Consider the following 26,261-nt stretch of genomic DNA (forward strand, 5'->3'; position numbering starts at 1 on the left):
GATGTTGTTGTTGTGTTTGCTAAGTGGCTTAAAAATAAAAACGGATGTGTTGCAAATTACTTCCGTTAAAGTGGCTTTATTTACTACAACTCTACTCAGCTCGTTGTCTGTGTGTCTGTCAGTACATATTAGCACTCTTTTAATTAAAATTATTATTATTTTTATACAAAGTAAAGTGTAAGGTTATTTGGGAAATACATACATATACTTACTACTTAATATATACATATAATAACAATATATATAGTAATTTATACATATTAAGTTATTTCCTGGAACTTGCATAAACCACATATAATTTTACTCAAAGTCCAACTCGGTATATTTACTAGGAATAATCACTGCATTGTTTAAGAAGGAGAAACTTTATAAAGTTAACAAATTATTTAAGCAATATTGTGAAATTTTCTTCGTTTATTTTTTTAGTTTTGTTATTCTTTTTAACAATTAAATAGTTTCTATTTTAAAAACTTTATTTAATTACTTTTCTTAATTAAAATTTGTTTCTAGATAAAGTTTTAATAATTTCATATAAACTACCTAATAAGTATCAGTAGATATTTTAAACAAAAAAATTCTTACTTTTTTTCAAGAGTATTTTTTACAGAAATGTAAAAGATACACCTCCCCATTTTTCTTAAAACAAGTAAGAGAAAGAAACTTAGAAATCATGTTCAAAAAGTATCAATTAATTCAAAGATCAACTTTATAACAACTACCATAACTGACAGAAAATCTCTGATGAAAAATCCTCAGAAGTTAAATGGTTTTTCTTTAACATCCTTGAAATAAATGTCAGTTGTTTAAGAACTATAAACGTTGAGGTTTTTTTGCTCTCAACATTTCTTACTTTTATATTTTTTATTTTATTTCATTTATTTCTCAACCAACTTACTGATGCAATGTTTTACAGTCAAAAATAGTTTTTAAAGAAAAGAAAAAGTAAGAAAAATTGTAAAAAAAGCGAAAGTTTGTTTAAATATTTTCGCTGAATCACATGGTGAAAAATAGAACTTTTAGTATAAAAAGTTTTCGTGTGTTGTTGTTAGTTTTTTTCTCGTTTTTTTATTTAATTGTATGCACACGGCTTTGGCTTTTGTATGGTTAAAAGTTGTTGTATACAATTTATTTATATTAAAAAAAATACTGGAAAAATTCTTTCTGGTTGGGGGAAAGAAACCACCAGCACGTTATAATGATAGCGTTCATCATCTATTGCATACTGTCATGATTTTTACTATTCTATGCTGCAATATTACTTTTATGATGCAGCAGTATCATGTAATAAAAAGTTTTTATGGTGAAATTTAGGGAATTTTTGTCAAATATTTTAACCAGCAGAAAATATGAAATGTATTGATTTTTTACTTTAATATCTAAAGGGGATTTTATTTAAAAACATTGTTAAGAATACATATTTTACTGCTAGTATATAAAAAGTATCATCCCGAGAGTGAAGTATAAAGCAAAAGTAGTTCAGTAAATCAAAGTCCTCTGAAATAATTTTCATTATAATTCAAACATGTATGTATACTACATCAAATCCAGAGAAATATACCTAGGCTTCTATCGGGCCCACTTTTCATGAAAAAAAATTTGTTCACTGAATGTATTAATTTTCAATGTTCAGAAACTCAGTTTCCTGGACGTAATTCCTAAGATTCTTCCAATCAGTGTTAGTCAGGAATGTTATTTCCGGAATAACATCACTTCCAATATACTCGGACCTTACTTCGACGAATGCCTGACAGTGGCAAAGAAAGTGCTCCAGAGTTTCACTGTTCTCTCCACATGCGCTACATTCGTCTGAATCCTCACGTTCAATTTTGTATAGATGTGCTCATAATCCTGTGTGTCCACTCAGAATACGTACCATCATATTAACTTCAGACTTACCCATTTAAGGAGATTTCTCGTCTTGCTTTCATCAGGGTAACCCCATAGGATCTTTGTGGCTCTACCCACTGTTTCATTATTTCAGCATTCGCCCTTTCGTTGCCGAATACTCCCGAGTGGGCTGGTACCCATATGATGTAAACATTACCACTGGAATAGTATTCAGTTAAAACTTTCTTACAATCCAATATGGTCTTAGATTTAAATCTATCACCTGATATCGCCCTAATTACCTTCTGGCTGATGGTAAATATATTAAGGTCTGTGGGCGCCTTATTTATTCTGATCTAATTTATACATTCCGTGTTGTGTTATGATTAGGTAAACGGTGGTATTTTTCTGTTTCTGGGCCTTCAATATAGAACCGCAGGCCCACTTTGTCTCCCAATTTAGAGTCATTCGTGTAACAACGGATTGCTAATGGTATTTGCTCTAATATTCCGCTTCCAAGACATTCTATCTGGGATCCGCGTTTCAAAATTTTCGACATATTCTGTGTCTGATATGCGATCAGGCAGGTCCGATGATTGTGTCAAGTATACATTGATAACGTGTCCTATAACCGCTTTTGGCCAGTTCGCCTAAAGTAAACAGCCGTTCGGCTGTAAGCGCCGCCTCATATCTTGAATATGTTTTAATGTGTGAAATATCTAACAACGTTTCCAGAGTCTTGGTTGAAGTAGTACACATGGCACCACTTATAACCAAGCAGCATGTACGCTGAACTCCCTGTAGTAGTTCGATATTACACTTTTTGTTCAAAGCAGTCCACCAGATTATTGAAGCATAAGCTAGAATTGGTCTAATTACAAGCAAGATATAGGACATATTTTTATCAATCTAAGGTTCTGATGCTTCATATTTTATTTTGACAAACTTACGAACTGAAAAAGGGCAAACGGACAGACATTACTAAATCGACTTATATAAAGCTTATATAAGGATTCTCAAACGGCACAACAAAAAAAAAAAACAACGAAGGTTAAGGGTATATAAATTGAATTCAATAATAAACGATATCAGTTGTTCGTAAAAAAATCAATAATATTTTTTAAACCATCTGATTTTTTTCTTTCCATTTGAAAGCACTAACTAAATACACTTTTTTATCCATCATAAAAAATACAGGGGGTATATTGAGTTTCTTATTACGTTTGTAACACATCAAATTATTGGCCGTAGTTCGTCATTATGTCTGAAAGCATCATAGATGCCAAACTAAAGGAACTATATATATAGAATTTTCCATAAATATTCTCTATTCATTGTTAAGTATTGGTCCATGATTTCACTTAGCCCATCAAAATGTCATAGGAGAACAGTTCAAAGAGTAATAATTAAAACAAGATGTTGTTAATTTTTTAGTCTGAAATTATGATGTGATATATGAAAAAATCTTGTCACAATTGATCCGATTTGATGAAATTCGGAATACGTTATATGGCAGTCAAAATTCCTCCTTTCTAAACAATGTTTTAAAAATATTAATAATATCCATAATTTTTGTGTACCAAATTTCATTTTGGTTTCATATGGTTTTAACAACATCCATGATTCCTATTATTCTTAAAAATCTAGTGAAAACTAATATAAATCTATATTTAAAAAAAGAACACAATTTTTTCTCAAACAATCCATTATAAGCTCTAAAATAAATTACCTGTCCTGGTTGTTGCATCCTTAAATCAACTACCAAAATGATGTCAGTTACATGATGCAGCAAATGTCTAACAAACAGATGACCAACCGTGTACAGCAACAATTATTTATGTTACAGTGCACCCAACACTGCCATTTCCGAAATGAACTCACAACTGCAACAACTAATGGACTTCTAAGTAAATATTGGAGATATTTACACAACTACTCTGAACAATACTTGAAAATGGCTGTTTGGATGTATGTATGTATGTGTGAGTGTGTAGAGTATGTTAAACTTCAACTCATAAAAAATGAATAACTGTACTTTCGGGAATTGTCCATTGGGAATGCATACAGAGAACCCAACACGGCCATACATATATACTTACATCGATATTTATACATACATACATAATACCGATATTATCAAACATACAAGTGAAAAATCGTATGTTGCACTGGACTACAAATTTTCGTAGGAAACACAACCAACCGCCCGCCCACACTTGTCATTTACAGTTACATACATTTACACTCTTTTATGTACATATGTATGTATTTCCCCCTGTAATACTCTTGTGAATATTACATTCGACTCGTACACTCGTACTACATAACGAAATTATTAATTGCGCAGCAACACACCGTGTAATGTTTTCGTCTTAAATGTTGCTGTCGTTTTTGTTGTTGATTTTTTTTTCATTTTTGCAATTGTTGCTACAAATGTTATTGTTGAAAGCAAAAAAGTACAAAAATAGCGTATTTCAAATGAAACAATACGAACAAACCCAACTACTAAAAAAGTATTTGCTGTGAGTACAGTAATAACAGCAGCAAAAACCAACAACAACTTCGATAAGGTAACAAAGTAACAAGTACTCGCACCATCGAAAAATAGACTCAAACTGATAGATACATGCACACATTGATATCTACATATACAAACATTCACACATACATAGATTTAGCATTTAAAACAATTGAAAAAAATGGGAAATAAGAACTTTTGTAAAAATAAAAGTGAAAAAATTATTTTATTCTGTTGAAACGAATTTTATAGCCCCCAAACTAAAATTCATTTCATTTCCATAAAAAAAACTCTTCTAAATGGGTGCCTAAAAACAGACTGTATTATTTTAGATATTTTTTTTTTTCTTAGTAAAATTTTGCTTGTTACACAAATTAATACGGCATTTACTTTTTTGTACTTTTACTTCTCTTAAGTATTTCAAGTATGCAAAAACAAAGTTCTGTTTTATTTTTATTAATAAAGAATCGAGAGGTTTTTGGAGAAAAAATTATTTAAAAACTTAAATTGAAATTTAAAACGTGCAATTATTTTAAAATAGATTTATATATACAAATCGTATACAGAAAGAAGAAAATTAATATATGGAATAAATATCGTCATAAATATTAATGAAAAGTTTTTATGTAAAATGCGTAACATTAAAGAATAAAGGCTATTTTTCAAAAATTTTTACCAAAATATCTTTTCTCCGAAATACTCGAAATTAAAATCGCAGCTACCGCTAAACTGTAAGAGATATCGACCTAATTTCTTAACTATTTTACTCCCTTCTTTGTTGTCAATAAGTCACATGGAAATTTTCTTAAAATTTTAAAATTTGCTCAAAAAAATTATTAAAAGTTTAAAAATGGAGTTTTGAAACTGTCGTCGTGGTTTTATCGTGCAACATTTTTGCAGAATGAACTTCTATAACTCAAAGTATAAGTCTAGATGCAGAGACGGCCAATATTCGCAACTTCTGCAATATTACATAATTTTATATTTGGGACACAAGTATACAATCAGAAGTACAAAAAGATGAAAATGTGGTAAATTGGTGGGTGATACGACTTTTTTATTTCCATATACGGAATCAGCACACGAAATAACACAGTGAACATTATTTGCAAAGTTTTTTCATTGTTGGTCTGTGTAATTTGTTGATATTTTAATACACTTTTATAACTTAAAGTTTTTAAGTCTAGATGCAGGGATGATCAATATTCGTAACTACTGTAAAATTAAAGAATTGTATATTTCAGAAACAAGTATAAAGTCACGGGGACTAAAATATCAGAATGTGGAAAATTGGTGGACATTTTTATTGTAATTTTCGGAACCAGTACACCAAATAATACTACATAGAATTAATGAAAATGATTTAAAAAGTTTTTTCTTTATTGGCCTGTATAATCTAAATTTTTAAGACAAAGAATAGTTAAATAATTACCCACGAAATTATGCATGAAAAATTAATTCATTTAAGTCAAGATTTTCAGATTTTGCTTCAAACAATTGAGTATGATATAAATTTAAAAAACTGTTTTTATTTAATGAACTAAAAACCGACAGCCAGAAGGCAATTACGGCGATATCAGCTGATAGAATTAAATCTAAGACCGTATTGGATTATAAGAAAGCTTTAACTGATTATTCTCCCATAGGTAAGGCTTACATAATATGAGTACCAGGCTACTCGGGAGTAGTCGGCAACGAAAGTGCTAATGTAATAGCTGTAAAGGGAAAGGAGCTGGAGGTAGTTAACCTGACGAACGCAAAACCTTTCAACGCAACAAAAGCTGAATTAAAATTATAGGTGAGAGAATCTCATAAGGCCTCTTCGAATAGTGGAACGGTGGGTAGAACCACAAAGATCATATGGGGTGACCCTGACGAGAGCAAGACGAGAAATCTTCTCAAAATGAGCAAGTCTGAGGTTAGTATGATGGTACGTATTCTGAGTGGACACACAGGATTACGAGCATATCTACACAAAATTGGACTTGCGGATTCAGACGAATGTAGAGCATGTGGAGAGGATAGTGAAACTCTGAAGCACTTTCTTTGCCACTGTCAGGCATTCGTCGAAGTTAGATCCAACTATCTTGGAAGTGATGTTATTCCGGAAATAACATTCCTGACTAACACTGATTGGAAAATTCTTAGGAATTTCGTCCAGGAAACTGAGTTTCTGATTATTGAAAAAAAAATACATTCAGGGAATACATTTTTTTCATGAAAAGCAGCGCGCAACAGGCCTGATATTGGTCTAGGTTTTTTTGGATTTGATGTAGTATACAGTATATATATATGTAGTATATCCTCCTATCAACCTAACCTAAAAACACTTCGTTAACAACAAGAGATCCGTCTTGGGTTTATTAAGAAATCTTTCGCATAATGCAACTGACTTTATGCTTTTCCGCAATTAGTTTTTTGTCAGTTTTCTTATAAACGATCGAACGATAAATATAAACGATCGCATTCATATATGCCGAATTATAAAAAATAGTTCATAACTAGTCCAAGCAAACAACCATTGCTCATAAATAGAATCTAGCTCTTCCTAAACAATATATTTCAGTAAAAAGAAGGTGTGATACCCCACACCTTTTATGATGATTACATATTTATAATAATGAAGCATTTATGTTCAATTTTAACTTAATTTCGATATATTTTTTATTAAATTCTGATATTCTGAAAAAGGTTATATATGATATGATAAAGGGATTAATGGGTATACCAAATTTTATCGAATTATCTTCAAAATTGCGACCTGTAGTTTAATTACAAAGTTTACAAGCCCTAGTCGGGGATTCAGTTGTATGGGAACTAGGTGAAACAATGGACAGATCTTAACCAATAGGCTGAGACATAGGCCTGGGACAATAAAAGATCATTTCATTGAACTATCTTCAAAATTGCGACCTGTTGTTTGATTACACAGTTTACATGGACGGATGGACATAGCTAAATCGACTCAGAAGATGATTCTAAGCCGTTTGGTATAATTTAAGATAGTTGTAAGACCAATATTATTATGCGTTACAAATATCATCACAAACACAACATACCCTAAACCACTTTAGTGGTTTAGGGTATGTTGTGTTTGTTTACCTAAACCACTAAAGTGGTTTAGGGTATAAAAAGTCAAATATCATATCGTTTTAAAGACTCTTATTGTTTGTTTAACGCACTAAATGAAGCATTTTCTAATTCAGTTAGGATCGAAAGTATTAGTAACTATGTACATTTTATAACAATTTCTATTGAATTATTTTTGTTGTTTTTTATATCGTAAATATTATTTAAATAATTTAGATTTATACATGTCAGTTATCTTTATTATTAACTGTAAATTTTAACATTAGTGTTATTTCAACCATAATCTAGTGTGTTTATAAAACTGATAAACCATTTTTATACACACCTCCTACTCAACTAATTTATGCATAAATTTATCTATTTAAGTATAAATATTTGGTATTTACCATAAATCTAATTCTAACTATAGATTATCAGCAAATGATTTATTTTTTTTTGGAAATAAAAACATTTAAATATGCAATGTGTACAAATTATTAAAATTTCTAGCAGTTATTTATATAATATTTTATTAGCGCATTTAATTAACTGTAATTTTAACAAAAGAGAGAATTTAAATACCTTTTGATACATTATTTTTTATTATTGTTTTAAATAAAAATTGCCCACTTATGTGTACTAGATAATAAACATAAATATAAATTAAATTCAATGGAATTAATATAGTTATTTGGCTATTGAAAGATTGTATTGTAATCATTATTAAGTACATAACTTATTACTAGATTTATTAACAAATATTTCTTCCTTAAACAGGCATATTGTTCTTAATACTTAAATGACATTTTTATTAATACATTTCTCTTGAAACGTTTATACTCAACTCAACTTTGCTAAAATATATGTTTAATGCCCAATGAAGTATAACCTAATTAAAAATTTGATTGATATAGATTTAAAAAAAAATCTCTATAAACGCAGCAGCATTATGATTTAAATCTTTTAGTAATTCTTCTAATCCTAATCGATTATTATTTCATTATCGTAGTAATAAATCAAATAGAGACATTAGATTTTACTGGCAATAAAAACAATTTAAATGTTGCCACATGTTTTTGACATTGCTGTTATAAAAAAAAATGTATTTAAAAGCAGCAACCAAGCAATAAACATCTTTGTAAAAATGTTATAAAATACAATTTATTACTCAGATTGTATCTTCTTTTATATTAAAAGGAAAATTTAAATCAATTATTTACAATCTAAATTAATTTGTATTTTCTGCATAAAATTGCAATAATTTTCTTCTTGTATGAATTTAAATTTATCTTCATTAAAAATTTCTCTTGCCATAGAATTTACTAGAGGAAATTATAAAATATGTTTGTATGTAGGTAATATTGTGTTTCCTTTTAAATCTTTTGTCAGAATTTTCAATGTAAAATATACATTTTACTAAATAATTATTTTACTTTAAAATAATTATTTATAAATATTATCTTTTAGGCAATTTAAATACATAATTTTGTACATAATAACAATAATTTTCTTTAATTTGCCTACAAACTGCTGCTAAATGAACCAATATGTTTTTAGCAACAGACCAAAACAACAAACACATATAATACATTTTGAGTTAATATTCAACAACAATAAAGTACCACACCCTTAATTTAGTTGTTATTGTTGTTGTTGTTGATTTCATACTTGTAGTTGTAATTGTGATTAAAGTAAATAGACATCATTATTTATGATCTTATAAATATTGCTTTGTTGTTGCTACTGCTGCTGTTGTTGCAAAACTTAATAAAGTACTTTGTTTATACATACATATGTATGTATTTATGTAGTATATTTGTCAGTTGGTTATATATTATTTTCTTGTTCATAAATCTTTGTTGATGTAACAAATATTTTGGTTCATACTTCATTAATAATGATGTTTTACAGCAAAAAAATATATATGAATTTACAAAATGTTTCCAGATTTAGAAGAAAAGATAAATCGATTTCTGACAGGTGCTTTATTTTAAAAGATTATTCAAAAAATATGTTGTTTAATTCAGATTTGTATTTGGTATTTATGATTTAATCATAAAATGAAAAATTATATACTTAGTATCGAGCTTAAAGCATAGTCTATATGTCATAAGTTTTAAAGTACTTTTCAGAAAAGGACCTATCACTTCCCAGGTATTTAAGTTTTCGTTTATTTTTACTCATTGTGTAATTGTTCATTTTCATACCCTCCATTAAAATATTCTCTGAGTCCTTGTAACTTTATTAAACAAATTTTAACATTTTTGAAAGATCCCATGGGGACTTATGGACAATCGACTACGTCTTATAGTGTAGCTGTACCAGCGTTTTCAATTCGGCGGATTTCGGGGAAAACATTTGTTTATAATATTTTAGAGAATAGATCATAATTATTTACTGTTGTACATATATTTTAAGATTTGTTTGGTATTTAAAATCGGCAATATCGTTCTTCAAAAATAATTGCCACACAAGGTTCATAAAAGTGATAATTTGTGAAATTCACCTTTATAGTATTTTTAACCAAGAAAGTACACTTTTATGAGAGATTTAGTAGAGCTGAATCCGAGCCTTAGAATTTATCAATCACATCAGGTTTTCCAGATATCTGGCCATGAAGTTTAAAAAAATAGCATTTTTCGCTATGTCATCTGAAAGTCTAATCTGTCGACTTGAAAATAAATGTGATGGATAAATTCCTGATGGATAAATCCTATAGTAATTTATACTTTGGTCTCTGGGTATCAAATTTTGTTCAAAAATTCAAATTTTTTTTTATATTTGACCTGTACCGTTTATGGGTTAATATTGCCGAAATTTAATAACACTTCCGAGAAAAATGAAATGGGTAATTTTGAGCTGATTACGGGAAAAATAATTTTAAAATTTTTGTAGAACATTTTTTGTTCTCAAAATGATTTTTAGTGGGTTAAAGATGCATATTATTTTTGCTTTTTATAGAAATGGGTGTCAAAATTGTCGTAATTTTTAGCTCATACAGAAAAATATTTAAAAAATAGTTTGGCATTCTGGTTAGTCCATTTCAGAATATAATACAATAAAAGTAATTTTGAGGAAATGCTCTAACTAAAATTTAAATTATTTTTCCCGCGATAAGCTCAAAATTACAGAATTTTGGACGCCTAATTCAAAAAGATTGCACAAAATTTTTTGAACTTATTGTACTGAGATCAGGATTTTCAAAAGTATTTAAAAATTTTTGTTTCGAAATTGAGACCTTTTTTAAATTTAATTTCCTTTTCGATTTTTTGTCTAAGTGAGTAAAATAAATATTATAGATAGAATGTACAAATTCCCAGTTTATATTTGATACCAATATTAGCATCATACAACACATATACATAAATATTTAAAATATTCGTTTAAAATTGTATGTCCTTTAAACTATGAAGTCCTTTTCGGACTTCAAAGACTCGGAATGCTCAGAACTGCTATAAATGGAATCTAGTTTCATATGCATTTCAACTTTTCTATGTGTGAAAGCTTTTTTCACAAGGTGTTATATAAGCCTTCTAAACTGCATTAAAACATTTTATCGATAACTGTACTGTTACAAAGACTTTTTTTTATAGAACGAAATAGTACCAAAAATTCTTTCCTGCAGATTTTCACTAACTTGGGACTCTTAAGGTTTAATTTTATGTTTCTAGGTTCATGAACAAGTAAAAAGTACTAAAAAGTCCCCTTTTATATGTTCTCGCTGACTTAATTTCATGTTTCTATATTCAATATGGTAGAAAATTCAAAAAGTTACATTTGAAGAATGTAAAAGTACCGCTTTTAAAGGTTCTCACTTAATCCGGGCTCTACATGCTTAATTTCATGTTTCTAGGCTCAATATTGTAGAAAATTCAAAAAGTACCTTTCGTAGAAATAAATAGTACCAAAAGTCCCCTTTTATTAATGAATTTAACAGTGATGATGCAAGTACTTAGTTATTATTTTCAATATAAAACACTTTTATTTAAGAGTCTTTCGTAACAACATTTTTGTAAATCATATTTAATTCCAAATATAATACTGCATATAATTAAATTATGTATATATTTACATTACAAAGGCTACATATGAGAACTTTCATGACCCTATACAAAAGAAACTTGTCCATTAAAACTAAATAAATATTTGGCTATTGTTCATACTAATGTCGCACTTGTTATTACTAATGTACATATTTCATGTCCAAGTTAACAATCTTTTGAAAAAGATTTGGTGTTTTTGCTACAGTTTGCAACAAATTTGCATAGAACTAAATGTAAGTTTGTGTTTAGATAGAAAATATGCTATATGGATTTTAATTTTCAAAAAAGCATATGGTTTATGTATCTATATCTATGTACATATATACAGTACAGTACATTTGAACATTGTATGTACATACACTCACAGTCTATTATCAATATCATCATGAATCTACTATCAATAGGTAGAGAAAATCAACATAAACAATATGACTAGTGGTGCACTATGGCAAAAATATCATTATCGAAATTAAAAGTACACACATTCATTGATTCACTCACTTACTCACTCCACTTACAAAATTTCAATAGTTCAATATAGAGAAAAAGTAAATTGCAATTTTCGAAAACAAAAAGAAAAAAAAACTTTTATAAACAAGTTAAAAGGAATTTGAATAATTAAAAACAAGTGAAATGATGTGTAATGAAAACACTTACTTACCATTTCTTATAGATTTGCATTGAATAAAGGATTAGATTGCATTTTCATATGATGAAGCACACACACACATAGCAAACCTTGCCATATGTTTGTTCGTTCGACACTCAAATAGACATTTCTTTTTCAATACAACAAATTTACACTTGGATGACTTTGTTTCAAACACTAGTTGTAAGTAAGTACTTCTGGTATGAATTCTATTTTGTATTTTTCCGTAATTTGCACACACAACTTACACACTGTTTAGGCAGCTCTTAACAACTCAATTGAAATGTTGAAAAGTGTTAGAAGTTGTTTAGTATTAACCTCAGCAGTTAGCAGTCTTGTTGCCTAAGATTTTTGTGTTCTTTTTTTGCTCCGAGTCAGTAATGAAGTGATGAATGATGAGAAAGATTTTTGAATACTTTGGTTCTTCCCTTTGAATCGAAGAATTTTTCTTATTTAACCGTTCAACTACATGTAGTCTGTGTTCACCAGGTTGAACTGAATTCAAGCATCAGGTAGTAAGATTGCCAAACTCAACATAGTTCTCAAAACTGTGTGTGAGTGTATTCGAATGAAAACAACAAATCGACCACACATTCTACAAAAGTAAAAGCTTTTTTAAAAGCTTGCCATTTCAATGGACATGTGTAGTTTCGGTGTGTTGTAGTATGATGGTTATCCTTTTGAGTGAGAACAACAAGTTGTTAGAAAATAAAGCAACAGGAGGTATTTTTCTACAAAAAAGAATGAAAAAGCTTTCAACTTTCATCTTCTACGAAAGCTCTATTTTCTGTAGTGTTTCTCTTTTTTGTTTAAAGGAAAAAAAACAACACCTACATATTTGTACATTACAAGTTTGAAAGCTTTTCTTCATTCATATATTTTTTCAGAAAATGCCACACACACCAACTCAATTGGACATTCATGTGTGTGTTGATTCGAATTCTTTCTTTCTCTTTCTAGCTCTTAGAACCATCCTTCCTTTCAAGTCCTTTATAAAGAAATATCAATCATTTTTATGACCATTTTTATTCACAAACACCCACACATTTAACAAACAAAAACTACAACAACAGCAGCTGGATAAAAGGGAAACAGTACAACAAAACAAACAACAATAAACCAACCGAGTACACATCACAAAAAGTTCGTACAATTAAAAGAAAAAAAAAAACAACAAATTGTTGTATGTTTGAATTTACAAGTTCGAGTGCAAGTGTGAGTGTTTTTTTTTTATTTACTCTATGTCCCCAAGTAATTTCCATGTTTGTTTGTTTGTTTGTTTGTTGTATTTGTTATATACGGTTAATAAATTATTTTATTGAATTATAAATAAAATATGTTCTTTCCATTTATCTCCCAAGTCAATTTAAATTAAAAGTTAATTGCAATAATATCAGTCATTCGTATCAGCAGCAGCTTTTATTGGTTTACGATTTGCATATAAATAAACTTCAATTTCATTTGCTTTTATTTTTATTTTATTGATCCTGATTACGAGGCAAAGTTAATTATATGTTTTTTTTTTTTCAATGCAAATACTGGGTAATAATATTTTTTTTTAGCATATTGATGAGTTTTAAAAAGTAATCAAAGGATACAAATTATTTAAATTATTCCACTATTTACTTTACATTGAGCTTTTGAGTTCTTATTTATTGATTTGTTAAATATTAAATTTGTTTGAAAATGTTTATTAATTTTGCTATTGATTGAAATTTTTTTAATAAATTTTGGTAGGATAAACAATGTGTACGAATGTATATGAAAAATACGTTAAAAAAGTCCTGAATGTTAAAAAAGTTTCCGCGGTATATGCCTTAAAGTTTACGATATTTACTCTAAACAAACATTTTAATTTATTAACATAAAAATTAAGTTATTAACATAAAATTGGAATTGTCATTGTATGGTCCACGACATTAAAAAAAAAATCATTTGAAATTGTTTCTGTGACGTAGCCTGCAGGGAATTTTAGAGCAATTTTACTTTTCAAGATGTCATTGGCATTATATTTATTAATTTTATTCACAATATTAATTATACTATATTAATTATACTATATACTAACCCAGGAAAAATTTTATTAGTTCCATAACTAGTTCTAGAACGCATGCTTACAGCCTATACTCGTTTTGAAATTACCAACTTCGGAACTGGTTCTGTGGTCGACATAAGAGATAGAGAACGTACACGCTTTACTTTAAAACAGTTATTTTTCAAGGAACTAGTTCCTGGAAAACTATTTAAAAGTATTTAAGAATCACACGCTTTACTTTAAAACAGTTATTTTTTTAAGGAACTAGTTCTTTGAAATTTATTTAGAAGTATTTAAGAATCACAACAATGTTCCGAGGAACGGGTTCCAAAAGTAATGGCGACACCACTTTTTCCAAGGTATTTGTTAAGGATCCTAAAGTGGTTCTGTTTGCACTCGTTCTAGAAGTAGAAATTGTATTAGTTCCACAACTAGTTCTAGAACGCATGATTATAGCCTGTACTCGTTCTACTTTGGCGTTGAGACCAATGATTTTTGTTCGAAATTGTTACCTTCGGAATTGGTTCTAAGGAAGCGTTATGGTGTTGACACTCATTCTTTGGAACGGTTCTGGAACTAGTTCTTTAATCAATGATTTTTGTTCGAATTTGTCAACCTCGGAACTAGTTCTAGGAATATGTTATTTTATTTGTTTAAATTACCTTATAACAATTTCCTAAACATAGCTAAATTTAAATATAATTACTAGAGGAAGCTTAAATTTTATTTTCCAAACAATTACATATTTTGTCCCCATTTAAGCCCCCTTCACATGAGCACACAAGTAATATGATCTGTCAAAATTTTGTGTAGAAGAGAACGGATGATATCGTCTAAACGTAATATGTAACGAAACACATTGAGAGAAAATACGGATGGAAAATTTGACAGTCGTATGGCTCTTTTCATTTTTTGAAATGATTCAAAAAACAAGCAAGTCGCATTAGATTTTTATGTAAACACATACAAAAAAAGTTAAACTACTGTTTCCATCTTACTTTGTTATTGTTTTATACCATTGTTGTATTGTTTTATTCTCCTTTTTGTCATACAGATGGAATTTCATTTTACTTTTTCATTAGACTTGTCGTACGTAAAGTGTGAAGGGCCCTTTATTTCTTCCAAAAATACAATTTATTCAACCTGCCTTAATACAATTACTGTTGATTGGTTAGTAATAATATAAAAACGAAAAACACAAAAACTTTACAATTGTACAAAAATAATTACACAGTTTGACATTTAAATGTAAAACTTACCTCGTTTATATTTCTATGATTTCTCTCATGCATTAAACTATTCCATTTTTTACGAATCCACGATGATGAAGACATGCAAGTTTGTTTGTTAAAAATTTATAATATTATTTGCTTTTTACTTTTTATATAACGGTTCTTTTTTTTATTATATTGTTCGAGATTATTTGTGATATAATATTTTATGATTGTTTTTCTATTGATTGTAAACAGAATCGTCTTTGCTTTTGATATCAGAAGTGTTCATAATAATTTCAACAATTTCATACGACTACACTAGACTACACAATCAACAACTATCCAGAGAGCACGATACAAAAACCAATAAAATTGAAAAAAGGAAAAAAAATGCAATAAATTCAGGATTTTAATATTAAAACACGTAACAAGTTTTTATCACTATTGCCACCAACAACAGCACTGACAACAACATCACCACTACCCGCACAATAATAAAAATAACGACACATCAGCAGCAACAACAACAACAAGCAGAACTATCGTATGAAATGATAACAACCAGTTCCTTTTCAAACTGACTGTTTAATATCCTGACTGCTTTGCCTGCCTGCATTCAGACTATTTTTGTTCTTGTTGTCATTGAAAATGTTTTTATAAATTTTAACAAACGATGATGATATTTTTTGTTGACATTATTGTTGTTGATGTTGCTCTATCTATCTTTGTAACAATATATTGTTTGCTGTTGTTGTTATTTAGGTGTAAATTGTGAAATTTATGGTACTTTTTATATTCACATACGTTATATTAATATATGCACATTAGACTGACTCTCGTAAAAAGTGTTTTTTGTAATAGCTTTCAGAATATACCTTGTTGTGTTTTCAAATTATATTATGTACACAGAAAGAAAAAACTATACACGCGTGGTACCAAATTAATACCAAATTTTTCAATAACATCCGTTGTCAAGTATATACATACATACAACAACAATATGTGATGTTGACCACGCAACGTTGTCATTATTGCAACAATTCGTTGTTGCAATATAAATTTTATGCACATCCGTTGTCTAAAAGTTAAAGTAGTAAGCTCAAAATCCGTTTTCAATAGTGAGCTTACCACGTTTTATATAACGGATGTGCATAAAATTTGGATTGCGACAACGAATTGTTGCAATGTTGACAACGTTGCGTGGTCAACGTTACATATTGTTGTTGCATGTATGTACATACTTGACAACGGATGTAGTTGAAAAATTTGGTGTCAATTTGGTATCAGGCGTGTATAGTTTTTCTCTCTGTCTATGAGGTAGGGGGCTTTGGGTCAATTATGATCCGAACTCTATAAAATTTAAAAGAACGAATAAATTCCTAGTAAACTGATTTTCTATAGGATTCAATTAATGACAAATAAACCATTTAACTAGAAAATATTTCATTCCTCTACCTCATCCCGTTTGCCTCTACCGTGCTTATAACGGACAAACGGGAGGATATAACTTTTGAGTCTTATAAGGACACAGGATTTAGCACCCCAATTTTGATAGGTGGATATAAAATAAAATATTAAAAAAAAACAAACTCTCAAATATACCTAAATTTTCTGCTCCCTATCAAAGGAGCCGGCCTAATAAATACACATATCTGTATATGTGCCCATATGTACGTAACATCAGGGAGGCTAAGTAAATAGTATAAATTTTATCAACAAAGATAATTTTATTTCTTCGTAATCAATTGTAACCATATTTAGTAATATTTTATTATAAAAGAAGTAAAACGCAACAATCAATATTTTGCTATAAAAGTTCAAGTATGATTTGGGACTAAAAAAATTTGTAAAACATTTTTCGAAAAAGGTGTAAAAAATGTCATTTAATAACCCAAAATTATGGCCTATACTCTAGAGTAAAATTATTTTCCATCATTGATACAATTTATAGAAATTTAATTTTAAAATTTAATAAAAAATTTATGTATATGTGCAAAATGTGCAAATTTCCCTGCTAGGACAACTCTGATGTATTTAGTACATGGAATATTTTGTATATTAGCACCGGTTACAATTTTATACAACATTATTACCCTTACACAAACATACACACTCTCACAGCTGCATACAACGTTAAATTTGTATGTATTTATTCACAATTTATGTGGGTGTTTTTTGGTAGGTTCTTGTTTTTTTAGGTTTTTATTTTTGTTCTTTTTTTTATATATATATTAAAATTTTTATATATTCGTAGCACTAACAAAAAAAGCTTAACCCAGTGATGACGTCGTTTATTTTGTGGTGGTTTCAAATAACTCAATACCCCTAAAAACAGCCTGCCCTAACCTCTCACAAACCCCCAACTAGATATTTCTCATTATATCATACAGCTCTACATGTGGGTCGTAATTTATCTACGAGAACACGTATAATACATATTTTGTTGTTATTTTTAGGAAAATTTAACTCACTACACACTCTACGTTGTCTAACTTTTGTTGCCTCTAGAACGTTATTGAAATTATAAGCCGACCGAATATAAAGTAGGGTTTTTCCATCAATAGAAGTTTTTTTATTTTATGTATATTTGATAAAGTTTTCCAAGAATTTCAATAAATACTCAATGATAAAAACCTTTGGGGGATACTAAAAACACAAAATGTTAAGAAGTATTTACAATTTTATATCGGTTCTGACAATAGCTCTTAAGCTACGTTATGCTGTTATTTTTTAAATATAAAAAATTTATGGTTTTAACTAAATTTCAATACTAAACATTTTTGGTCAATAAATAATATTTTAGTAAAATTTCATCTCTCCAGGTCCTTTGAGCTCTATTATATCAGACAGATAGATGGTTTGACAAGCCATTCTACGAGCGATATTTCGATGTGTTGTATGATAATACAATAATAATTTCTCTCGATTTATCGCACTTTACGAGTTGTTATAGATGAGAGTTCAAGAAAAATTCAGGGGTTCCGGAAGGCTCCGTTCTTTCTCCTACTCTGTTTCTCATTTTGATAACGACCTTCTTTATCAGATTTCTAATCCTATCTACTCTTTCGCCAATGACAGCAGTAGCTGCCATTGATAATCGTTCAATTACAGGCCTTTAGAGATTGGGGCAATAAGGCATAACATGAATGAATCGCTCAACAGCTAATTGAGTAGATTTCATCGCTCGTAACACTCAGTTGCTTCTTGATTCACAAACGCATGGTAAATGATGTTGTTCCATCCATATTTATGAGTACGGCGAAGTAAGGTATTACAGTCCATCTTAACTCCTTATTATTTATATCACTTATATGCGGCCAAAATATATATGGATCAGGGCTTCAAAGTCTATTTTGGAGCTTCTAGACCGCGTATAGGAGAGAGGTACTTGGCGACAGTGGGGTATCAAACTCTATTGATTCGGTAGAGGATCGTCGCAACGTGGGGTGTATTTCACTGGAATGGAATGTGTTTCTCTGATATTATGAAACTTGTTCCCGATACTCGCAACAGAAGTCTTTCATCTTTGCGGCCAGTACATTGCGGACAAGGTTTACATGGACAATAGAAAGTGATTTTGGGTCGATCAGTATACTTTAAGGTAGATGTAGGACCGAAACTTTTAGTTTTTGCACAATTATGGTTGTTTGGGTTAAGATATTTTAAAGTCGACAGATTAGACTGTTAGATGGTATAAAAAATGTATAATAAAGGTCTCTTCGCGATGTTATAACTTTTCAAATATGGCCGAATACAGGTTTTTTCAATATGTAAGGTACGATATCTATAAAACCATATGAGATAGAGGCCATATGCGGCTTCGGCGCTGCTATGTTATACTATGTCCACATAAACCTCTATTATTTAAGTTTGCAAAAATCGGTTAATATTAGACACCAAATACAGTTTTAGTTAACAGCCGAATATGATTATTCGATAGGACTTTTTTTTAATTATTTTACTACGAGCCAAGTCAGCCAACTGGGCAAGAACGCAGAAGGTGTATTTAACTGCTTTTATGGAAAAAAGTTAAATATAAAGTTTTTGCTATTTTGCAAGAATATGCTGAACTTGGATGTATTTTTATTTTTAGCATTTTGTTACATTTTTATGAAAATCTGGCTCTACTCCTAAATAAATGGTCATAAACTTGAATGTGTTTTCTTTTTTCAACAATTTTGCTTTTCATTTCCTTCCTTTCTCTCTTCTCACTCGCTTTTAGCTGTGTAAAAATACATATTTATGAGAATGTGTATGCAGTGTATGTAAAAAGAAAACATATTGTACACAGTAATTCGTGTAGTTGTGGGACAATCTACGTCATTTACAACTGCGCCCATGTTATTAGAAACTTTTTTTTTGTTAATCAACTAAAACAAAGTAACTAAATATATGTATATGTACATGTATGTATGTAAGTAAGCAAGTGAATGTGTGTATATAATAAATAATATATGAAATGTTTGATTATACATAATAAAAACTAAATTGTAATCAATCATTGATAGAGACATTATGTTGGACACATTAAAAATAAATATATTTAAAAGCTTATTTTGTTAGTGTTTTTGTTTCCTTTTATTTGGCATCTTCGTATTTCATTTCATATTTTCTAGTCTGTAGTTTTTTGTTTTATTTTCATAAGGAAACATATTGTTCAAATAAGTTTTGAAGTTCTCACTTATATTTTGGCCAAATACTTCAAAATAACACTTTCGTTATAAACAATCAAAAGAAAAACTAAAAAGCTTTATAATGTCTGGTTATTTGTTTTTTTGCACTAAAATTTCTCATTTTTCACTTTTCAATTTCACTTTCACTTCTTACAATTTTTTCCTTTTATTGTTAGTTTTTAAATGTTTAAAATAGGAACCAAGTAAAAGGGGTTATACTTTCAATATTTTTGACCTTAGAGTTAGTTAGCTTGTAATTGTTTTAAACTTTTTTTGTATAGACTAAATTTATAAATAAAATATTTAATTTTAAAATATTTGTATTACTTTTTCAGTGCTGTGTTTGAGTTTTTTTTTAGTTTTTAACACGATGTTGGCTTCTAACGAAGGACTTGTGTCCTACTGAAATGTTTTTCTCATTGTATGTCGTGGCAAATTTTCCAAGCACACACACAGTGTTCTTTTGACTCTACACAATACTACAATACAATACAAAACGCTCACGCACCATTTTTTTCTTTTTTTCATTTGTTGTTGTTTTTCCATATTATTTTCCTGCGAAGAGGGCGTAAAAGAGGAAATAAATGGTAAAGAAAAAATACTTAGGTTCTCTAATGTTTATACGTGTGTGTGTGTTCACATTTTCAGAGACTTTTAATTTGACTTCTAAAAAGCTTTTTTTTCTTTGGGTGTGTGTGTGTTTGTATGTGTGTTAAATGTCAAATACTACGCATCGTAGATAACTGCGGTATAAAGGAAAGGTACACACACTTTTTGGTATTTCACTGTTAAATTAGCACCGAATCAGTTTTTAAAGTATTTATTAGGATTGCCAAATGCAATTTTAATATTTTAACACTTTGAAATTTCCTTCTAAAATTGACAAGAAATTATTGCTCGTTTTGTGGGATTTTTTCAGATTTGTTGTTTAGAATTTCTTACTTTAGATTCTAAAGAAAATTTTGACAAATCAGGAAATTGTTTAATGAAGTTTCAGAATAGAATTCTATCATTGTCGGAATTGGTTTTAAAAACTACCAAAAAATTTCTTGGTTTCATGAAATCTTATATTTTCAGTTTTTTGCTCGATTATGAATTATTTTTTTGAAGCTTTCAATTCCAATTCCGACAATTATTGGATTCCATGACAAACCCCAATATTCCGTTATATTTAAGAGGGATAACAGCCTAGCGGAGACAATATTATAAAGGACACAGTTATACTGAATTTGAATCTCAATTCTATTAGTGAGATATCCAATAAAGCTTTCGCAATTCAAAGTTCCAAACTTCAGATTCAGTTATCTCAAAAAAGAAGAAGATCTAAAAGAAGTAAATCATTATGTTAAAGCCAATAGATAGGACCTTCAGAAGACATAATCTTCGTACCGCTATAACGTCTCGAATATGTCGAAAACGGGTTATACAAAACTTAGACTAAGATGTCTACATTTAGCTGAAATCACCAATCCTTTAAAAAATATAATTTATACTCTGGAAAATTAAATAAAATTTAAACTAAAACAATATCATTCTGAACTCTGCTCTTAGTATTATTGAAGCAAATTTCCTAGTTTAACAAAATATTCATTTAAATAATTTAAATTTTTTAGTAATACGTACTATTATCATTCATAAAATAAAGTTAATAATAAATGATATATTTGAGATATTTACCCATATTCAATTTTGATTCCAAATTTTGCGTTTCACTAAAATATGTAGGCAACACTGTTTGATTAACTGAGTTAATTATGAACAAAATATAAATTTCACTTCAAGTTCTCTTAAATATTTTACCAAACAACTTTTCGTTCATTTATTTTTATTATATTTAAGTATTAATTTTATTTTTTTTAACCACTGAATTATTTTTTTATTTCTGTATTTATTTAATATTTTTTTAATTTCTTTTAACTAATTTAAACAAAAAAACTTATCAACGTTTTGTTTTACTTACATCTTTTTAATGTTTTAATAATTTCCATTTGACGCAATTTGACAGCTGTTTTTTCCACATCTTAAAAAGATTATCATAATAGAGCCAGTAGATATGTATATTTGCAAAAGTTCTCTTAGTTTTTGGTCTACAACAAAAATAAACTCAAAAAAAGCTCTGAAGCTCTCATTTATTGATTTTTAACACTCGTTAGACCCACAAGTAGAATACAAAACAAAAATAAACATTTACGCAACAGTTTGTGTTAAAGGAGGAAATATTGAAAGTAGAAAAAAAGCTATTTCTCACTTGCTCGTCATCTCACAAGTTTAATAAGTTAATCAAATATGGAGTTGAGTGTAGGAAAAGCTTTTACTTGTCGAGAAATTTCCTTCTACTTGTATATGTATGTGTGTGGGAGAGCATGCGCTATAGCTCCTTAACAGGAAACCGCCTGTTGCCATATAATACTTTAAATATTTATGCATAATTTTTAAATAGTCTCATCTTAAAGGCTCCAAAAATCATCTTTATTGTTTTCTTTTTTCATTTTTTGTTGTATTGAAGTTGTTGTCCTTTTTGTTGTTGTTTGGTTTTTTAATATCAAGAGTAACAAGACATTTATTAAAACAATAATAATTGTGTTCATGTATGTATGTGTTGATATGCCTTTAAATGACATCCATTGTTTAAGTGTTCGCCGCGTGTCTGTGTAGAGGAATGGAGCGACTTAAACAGACACTTGTTGTATTGTCTCTGCCATTGTTATGCTGTTCCTCTGCCTGCTATGCCACCATATATTAAAAGTCAACAAACATTTTGTTTTTTATTTCTACCATTCATTCCACACATTTGTGGTGCCACACCAAAACCATAAAAGGTCTTAGGAGTACATATTGTGTGTCCGTCTGTCTTTCAGCAATTTCATTCTACATACTTGTCTATGTGCGGCATCATTTGAATGTGATTATAATAGATTAGGGATTTAGGGTTTTAGGAGACCTTTGTGTGGAATTTTTTATACATATATGTTTGTACATGTAAACTTATGCATATGTGTTTGTTTTTAAATACTTTAATGAAAAATCTCATATTTTAACTTTTAATAAAATAAAATTAAGTAATCAATGGTTTATTTTTGGTTTATTAAGAACTTTTTTCACAAAGTTCTTGTAATAAATCATCATTAATAGTTTTATATTAATCGTTTATGGCTTAATGTTTTAACTTGGAATTGCAGATTTTGATAAGATTTATAAATATGTGAATTTAAGAAAGTTGGCAAATATCTATGACGTACATCTTGAACCTGATTAATTTTTGATTTTAGCTGTTTTAACGTAAACTTTATTTGTATTTAATTCTTAATTAATTTTACATTTTATTTTGCACTCAAATCCTGATTCAAGAAACTATTGATCTTTATAAGTTCATGGTCATTATACTATGACATTAGGGAAAAATAGTTTATTTAATATATTTTCATATATTGATGTAATAAAGACATTGTTATTACTCAATTATATTTTGTTATTTATTTTCTTTGATATTATAAAAAAGAATAATAACATACATACTTTACGTTGTACATATATATGTATGTATGTACTTCTAAATGTCTACTCCCACAAACAACTCAATGACTTGGTTCCTTCACATACTAAGTACTCAAGCACGTACTTAGTACATACATATGTATGTATGTACATATAATTTTTACAATGTTTTATCGCCATAATGGATAGGCAAATTCGTACGACTCGACTTTTGAAAATCTCTTCTTTTGATGCCCCCTTGTTTAAGTGTAAACAAATATTTGAGATTAATATTCAATAAAATGTCTGTATGTACACACGTATATCTGTATGTATTAAATTCTTATAGAAAAAAAAAACATAAATATTTCATACAATTCCCGTACCCCACACAGAAACTTATTTTCCTATCTCTGAGTTTTATTTATTTTTGTATTTTTATACAAAATTCGTTTAATTAAAAAAGTATCCTTTAAAATTGCAAAAACCTCAGTTTAACATTTTTATATACATATATTGTGGCTTCACTATATACAGTTGCCTCCCAATTGAGGTTAGCACAGTCAACAATCTTTTGGTTATCGATATGTGTAAGTTTTTATTATAGACATAAACCAATATTGTTCTTAGACTAAGTTGAGAAGAGTTCTCAGACTTGTTTAAAAGATCTAAAAGCATATTCTCAGATAATAGCTCAGACATAACCCGATAATTTTAATAGGGGGCAAAATAAGTATTTTTCTAAATAATAGTGGGAATTTACAGTTTTTTTCAAACCTTTGCCGTTTTTTTTTTTTAACAAATAGCTTTTTTTCTTTGATTTAGTTCGAAAATGTTTCAGAAATTTACGGAAGAGTAACGGCAAATTTCCACTATGTGTTACGATAATGATTTTCTGCTTTAATTTTAGGATCTCAATTTAAAAAAGATTTGTGTGGATAAAAATTAAATTGACCGATATATATCATAACAATGTATGTTTATTGTTTCATTGCCCTTAAATTATACTAACCACCTCATTTTATAAAACCAAACTTTCCTTAAAGTAAAAAATTTGCATATTTGTCGTTAAGTTTTATAAAATAAGACCCTAAAACGTTTTAAATTTGGATAATTTCGTGTCAAGTGGACCAACATTAAAATTGATGCCTTCCGACACGATGCCAGACACAAATTTTCCGTTCTATCGGTCAAGAACTGACGGAGTTAGAGGGGGCCAAAGTTGGACAGTTTGGTCATACAGGATTTTATTGAAATGAGTGTAACTCTTCAGCTTAGATAGCTATTTCTTCATTGTTTCCAAAAATTGTTTTAATTTTTTAAATATTTTTTTTTTCTATTTTTTGAAAAAACTCCTTTTTTTGCACAAAAGAATGCTTAGACAATGTTTTTTAAGGGCTTTATAGTTACATAATGGGATGCGAGTGGGATATCTATCAAAACAAATATTTTTTTAACTTAAGAATAAGATTTTGTTCAATATTATGCGTTTGTGCTGATGATTGTAACGCATGAAAGTATTGATTCTGCACCCACCTTTAAGTATACCGATCGACTCAGAATCACTTTCTCGATTAAGACATGTCCGTCTGTCCGGCTGGCTGGCTGTCCATGTAAATTGTGCGCAAGCACAATTTTCAAGATATTTCGATAAAATTTGGACCATACGAGTTTTTCGGTACAAGGACGATGCCTAATGAAAATGGTTAAAATCGGTCCATTATTTCACCTAACCCCCATACAACCTGACCTTCCGATTTGGAGTTTTTAACTCATAATTACGTCAAATATACTAGTACTACATCACCAAAAATTGGCACAATTGGCCAACTTTTATAATGATCGGCCATCGCTTGACCCTAGTACCCATTCAAACACCCCTTTAAAAATAATTTAAAAGTCCAAAAATTGACTTATAACCATTAGTATAGCGATGAAATTCAGCATAACTAACCTCCAATTTGTTAAGGATCGGCCTATATTTGACCCTAACTCCCATATAAAGTCTCTTTTAGAAATTTTGTTTTCCATCAATAAATTGCTTAAATACATCGGAATTAAGGTATTATAATACCAAAAGAAAGATAGGGTGAATTATGATTTTGAAGATTTTTCGATCCTATAAAACTTTAATGTGTCGAATTTCATCGTTATACATGACTTTTTAAGCATTAAAGACATTTTCTTATATGTGGATATTTATTTGGATCCAATAAAGACCGATTCAATTGAAATTTTCCACAGAGATTTAGGTTTCTATAAAACATTTTTAAATCGAATTATTGCTTTACTGGTATTTTCAAGCTTTGTTTAGAAGACTTTATATGAGGTGTGGGTTAATTATAGACCCATCCTAAAAAGCGTTACCAGCTTCATAATAAGAGAATGAATGATTTCAGTCTAGAAATGGATCAAGTCAACCAAAAACTCATTGAACGAACTTTATTAATGAATAAAAAAAATAATTATTTGTGAAGTTTCCAAGCTATTGCTTAAAAACGTCCAGTTTGCACATCATTTTGGCAACTGCAATGACAACCGAGATACATAATCGACCCATAAGTAGTATGATTAAAAATCCAATAAAACTTATTTGTCTTCAGTTTCATTGCTACACTGGTATTTATAAGCTAGTTATGATCTTCAAAGTTATTTCCTGAAGTGGACCTATATGGGGATAAGATAAGAAATATGTACCGATCTTTATAAAATTATATAAGAATTTAGTTTCTATAAAACTTATTAATTTGTAATCTCAT

At 29.0% G+C, this 26,261-nt stretch overlaps 1 protein-coding gene across 6 annotated transcripts in view; it reads right to left on the minus strand.

Moving 5' to 3' along the window:
• Positions 1–21,844, minus strand: part of LOC119599742 (receptor-type tyrosine-protein phosphatase N2) — a 41,196-nt gene extending 19,352 nt beyond the window's left edge. Inside the window, exons 1-2 of one of the 6 annotated variants that reach the window (XM_037949647.1) lie at positions 20,356–20,439; positions 15,401–15,693 (exon numbers count right to left, since the gene is read on the minus strand). Coding sequence is in view for 1 of the 6 variants with exons in the window: in XM_037949646.1 (XP_037805574.1) it covers positions 21,706–21,709 (4 nt within the window). In the remaining 5 variants the exon portion in view is untranslated. Of the gene's footprint in view, positions 1–12,118; positions 12,611–15,400; positions 15,694–20,355; positions 20,440–21,705 lie in introns of those variants that run through there. The other 5 variants (XM_037949651.1, XM_037949650.1, XM_037949649.1 and 2 more) reach the window with 5 other exon arrangements.
• Between the last annotated feature and the right edge of the window lie 4,417 nt (positions 21,845–26,261).

The sequence above is a fragment of the Lucilia sericata genome, unplaced genomic scaffold (assembly GCF_015586225.1).
Source record: "Lucilia sericata isolate MDLA Ls3-8-SP2 unplaced genomic scaffold, ASM1558622v1 Contig000087F_arrow, whole genome shotgun sequence".
NCBI lineage: Eukaryota > Metazoa > Arthropoda > Insecta > Diptera > Calliphoridae > Lucilia > Lucilia sericata.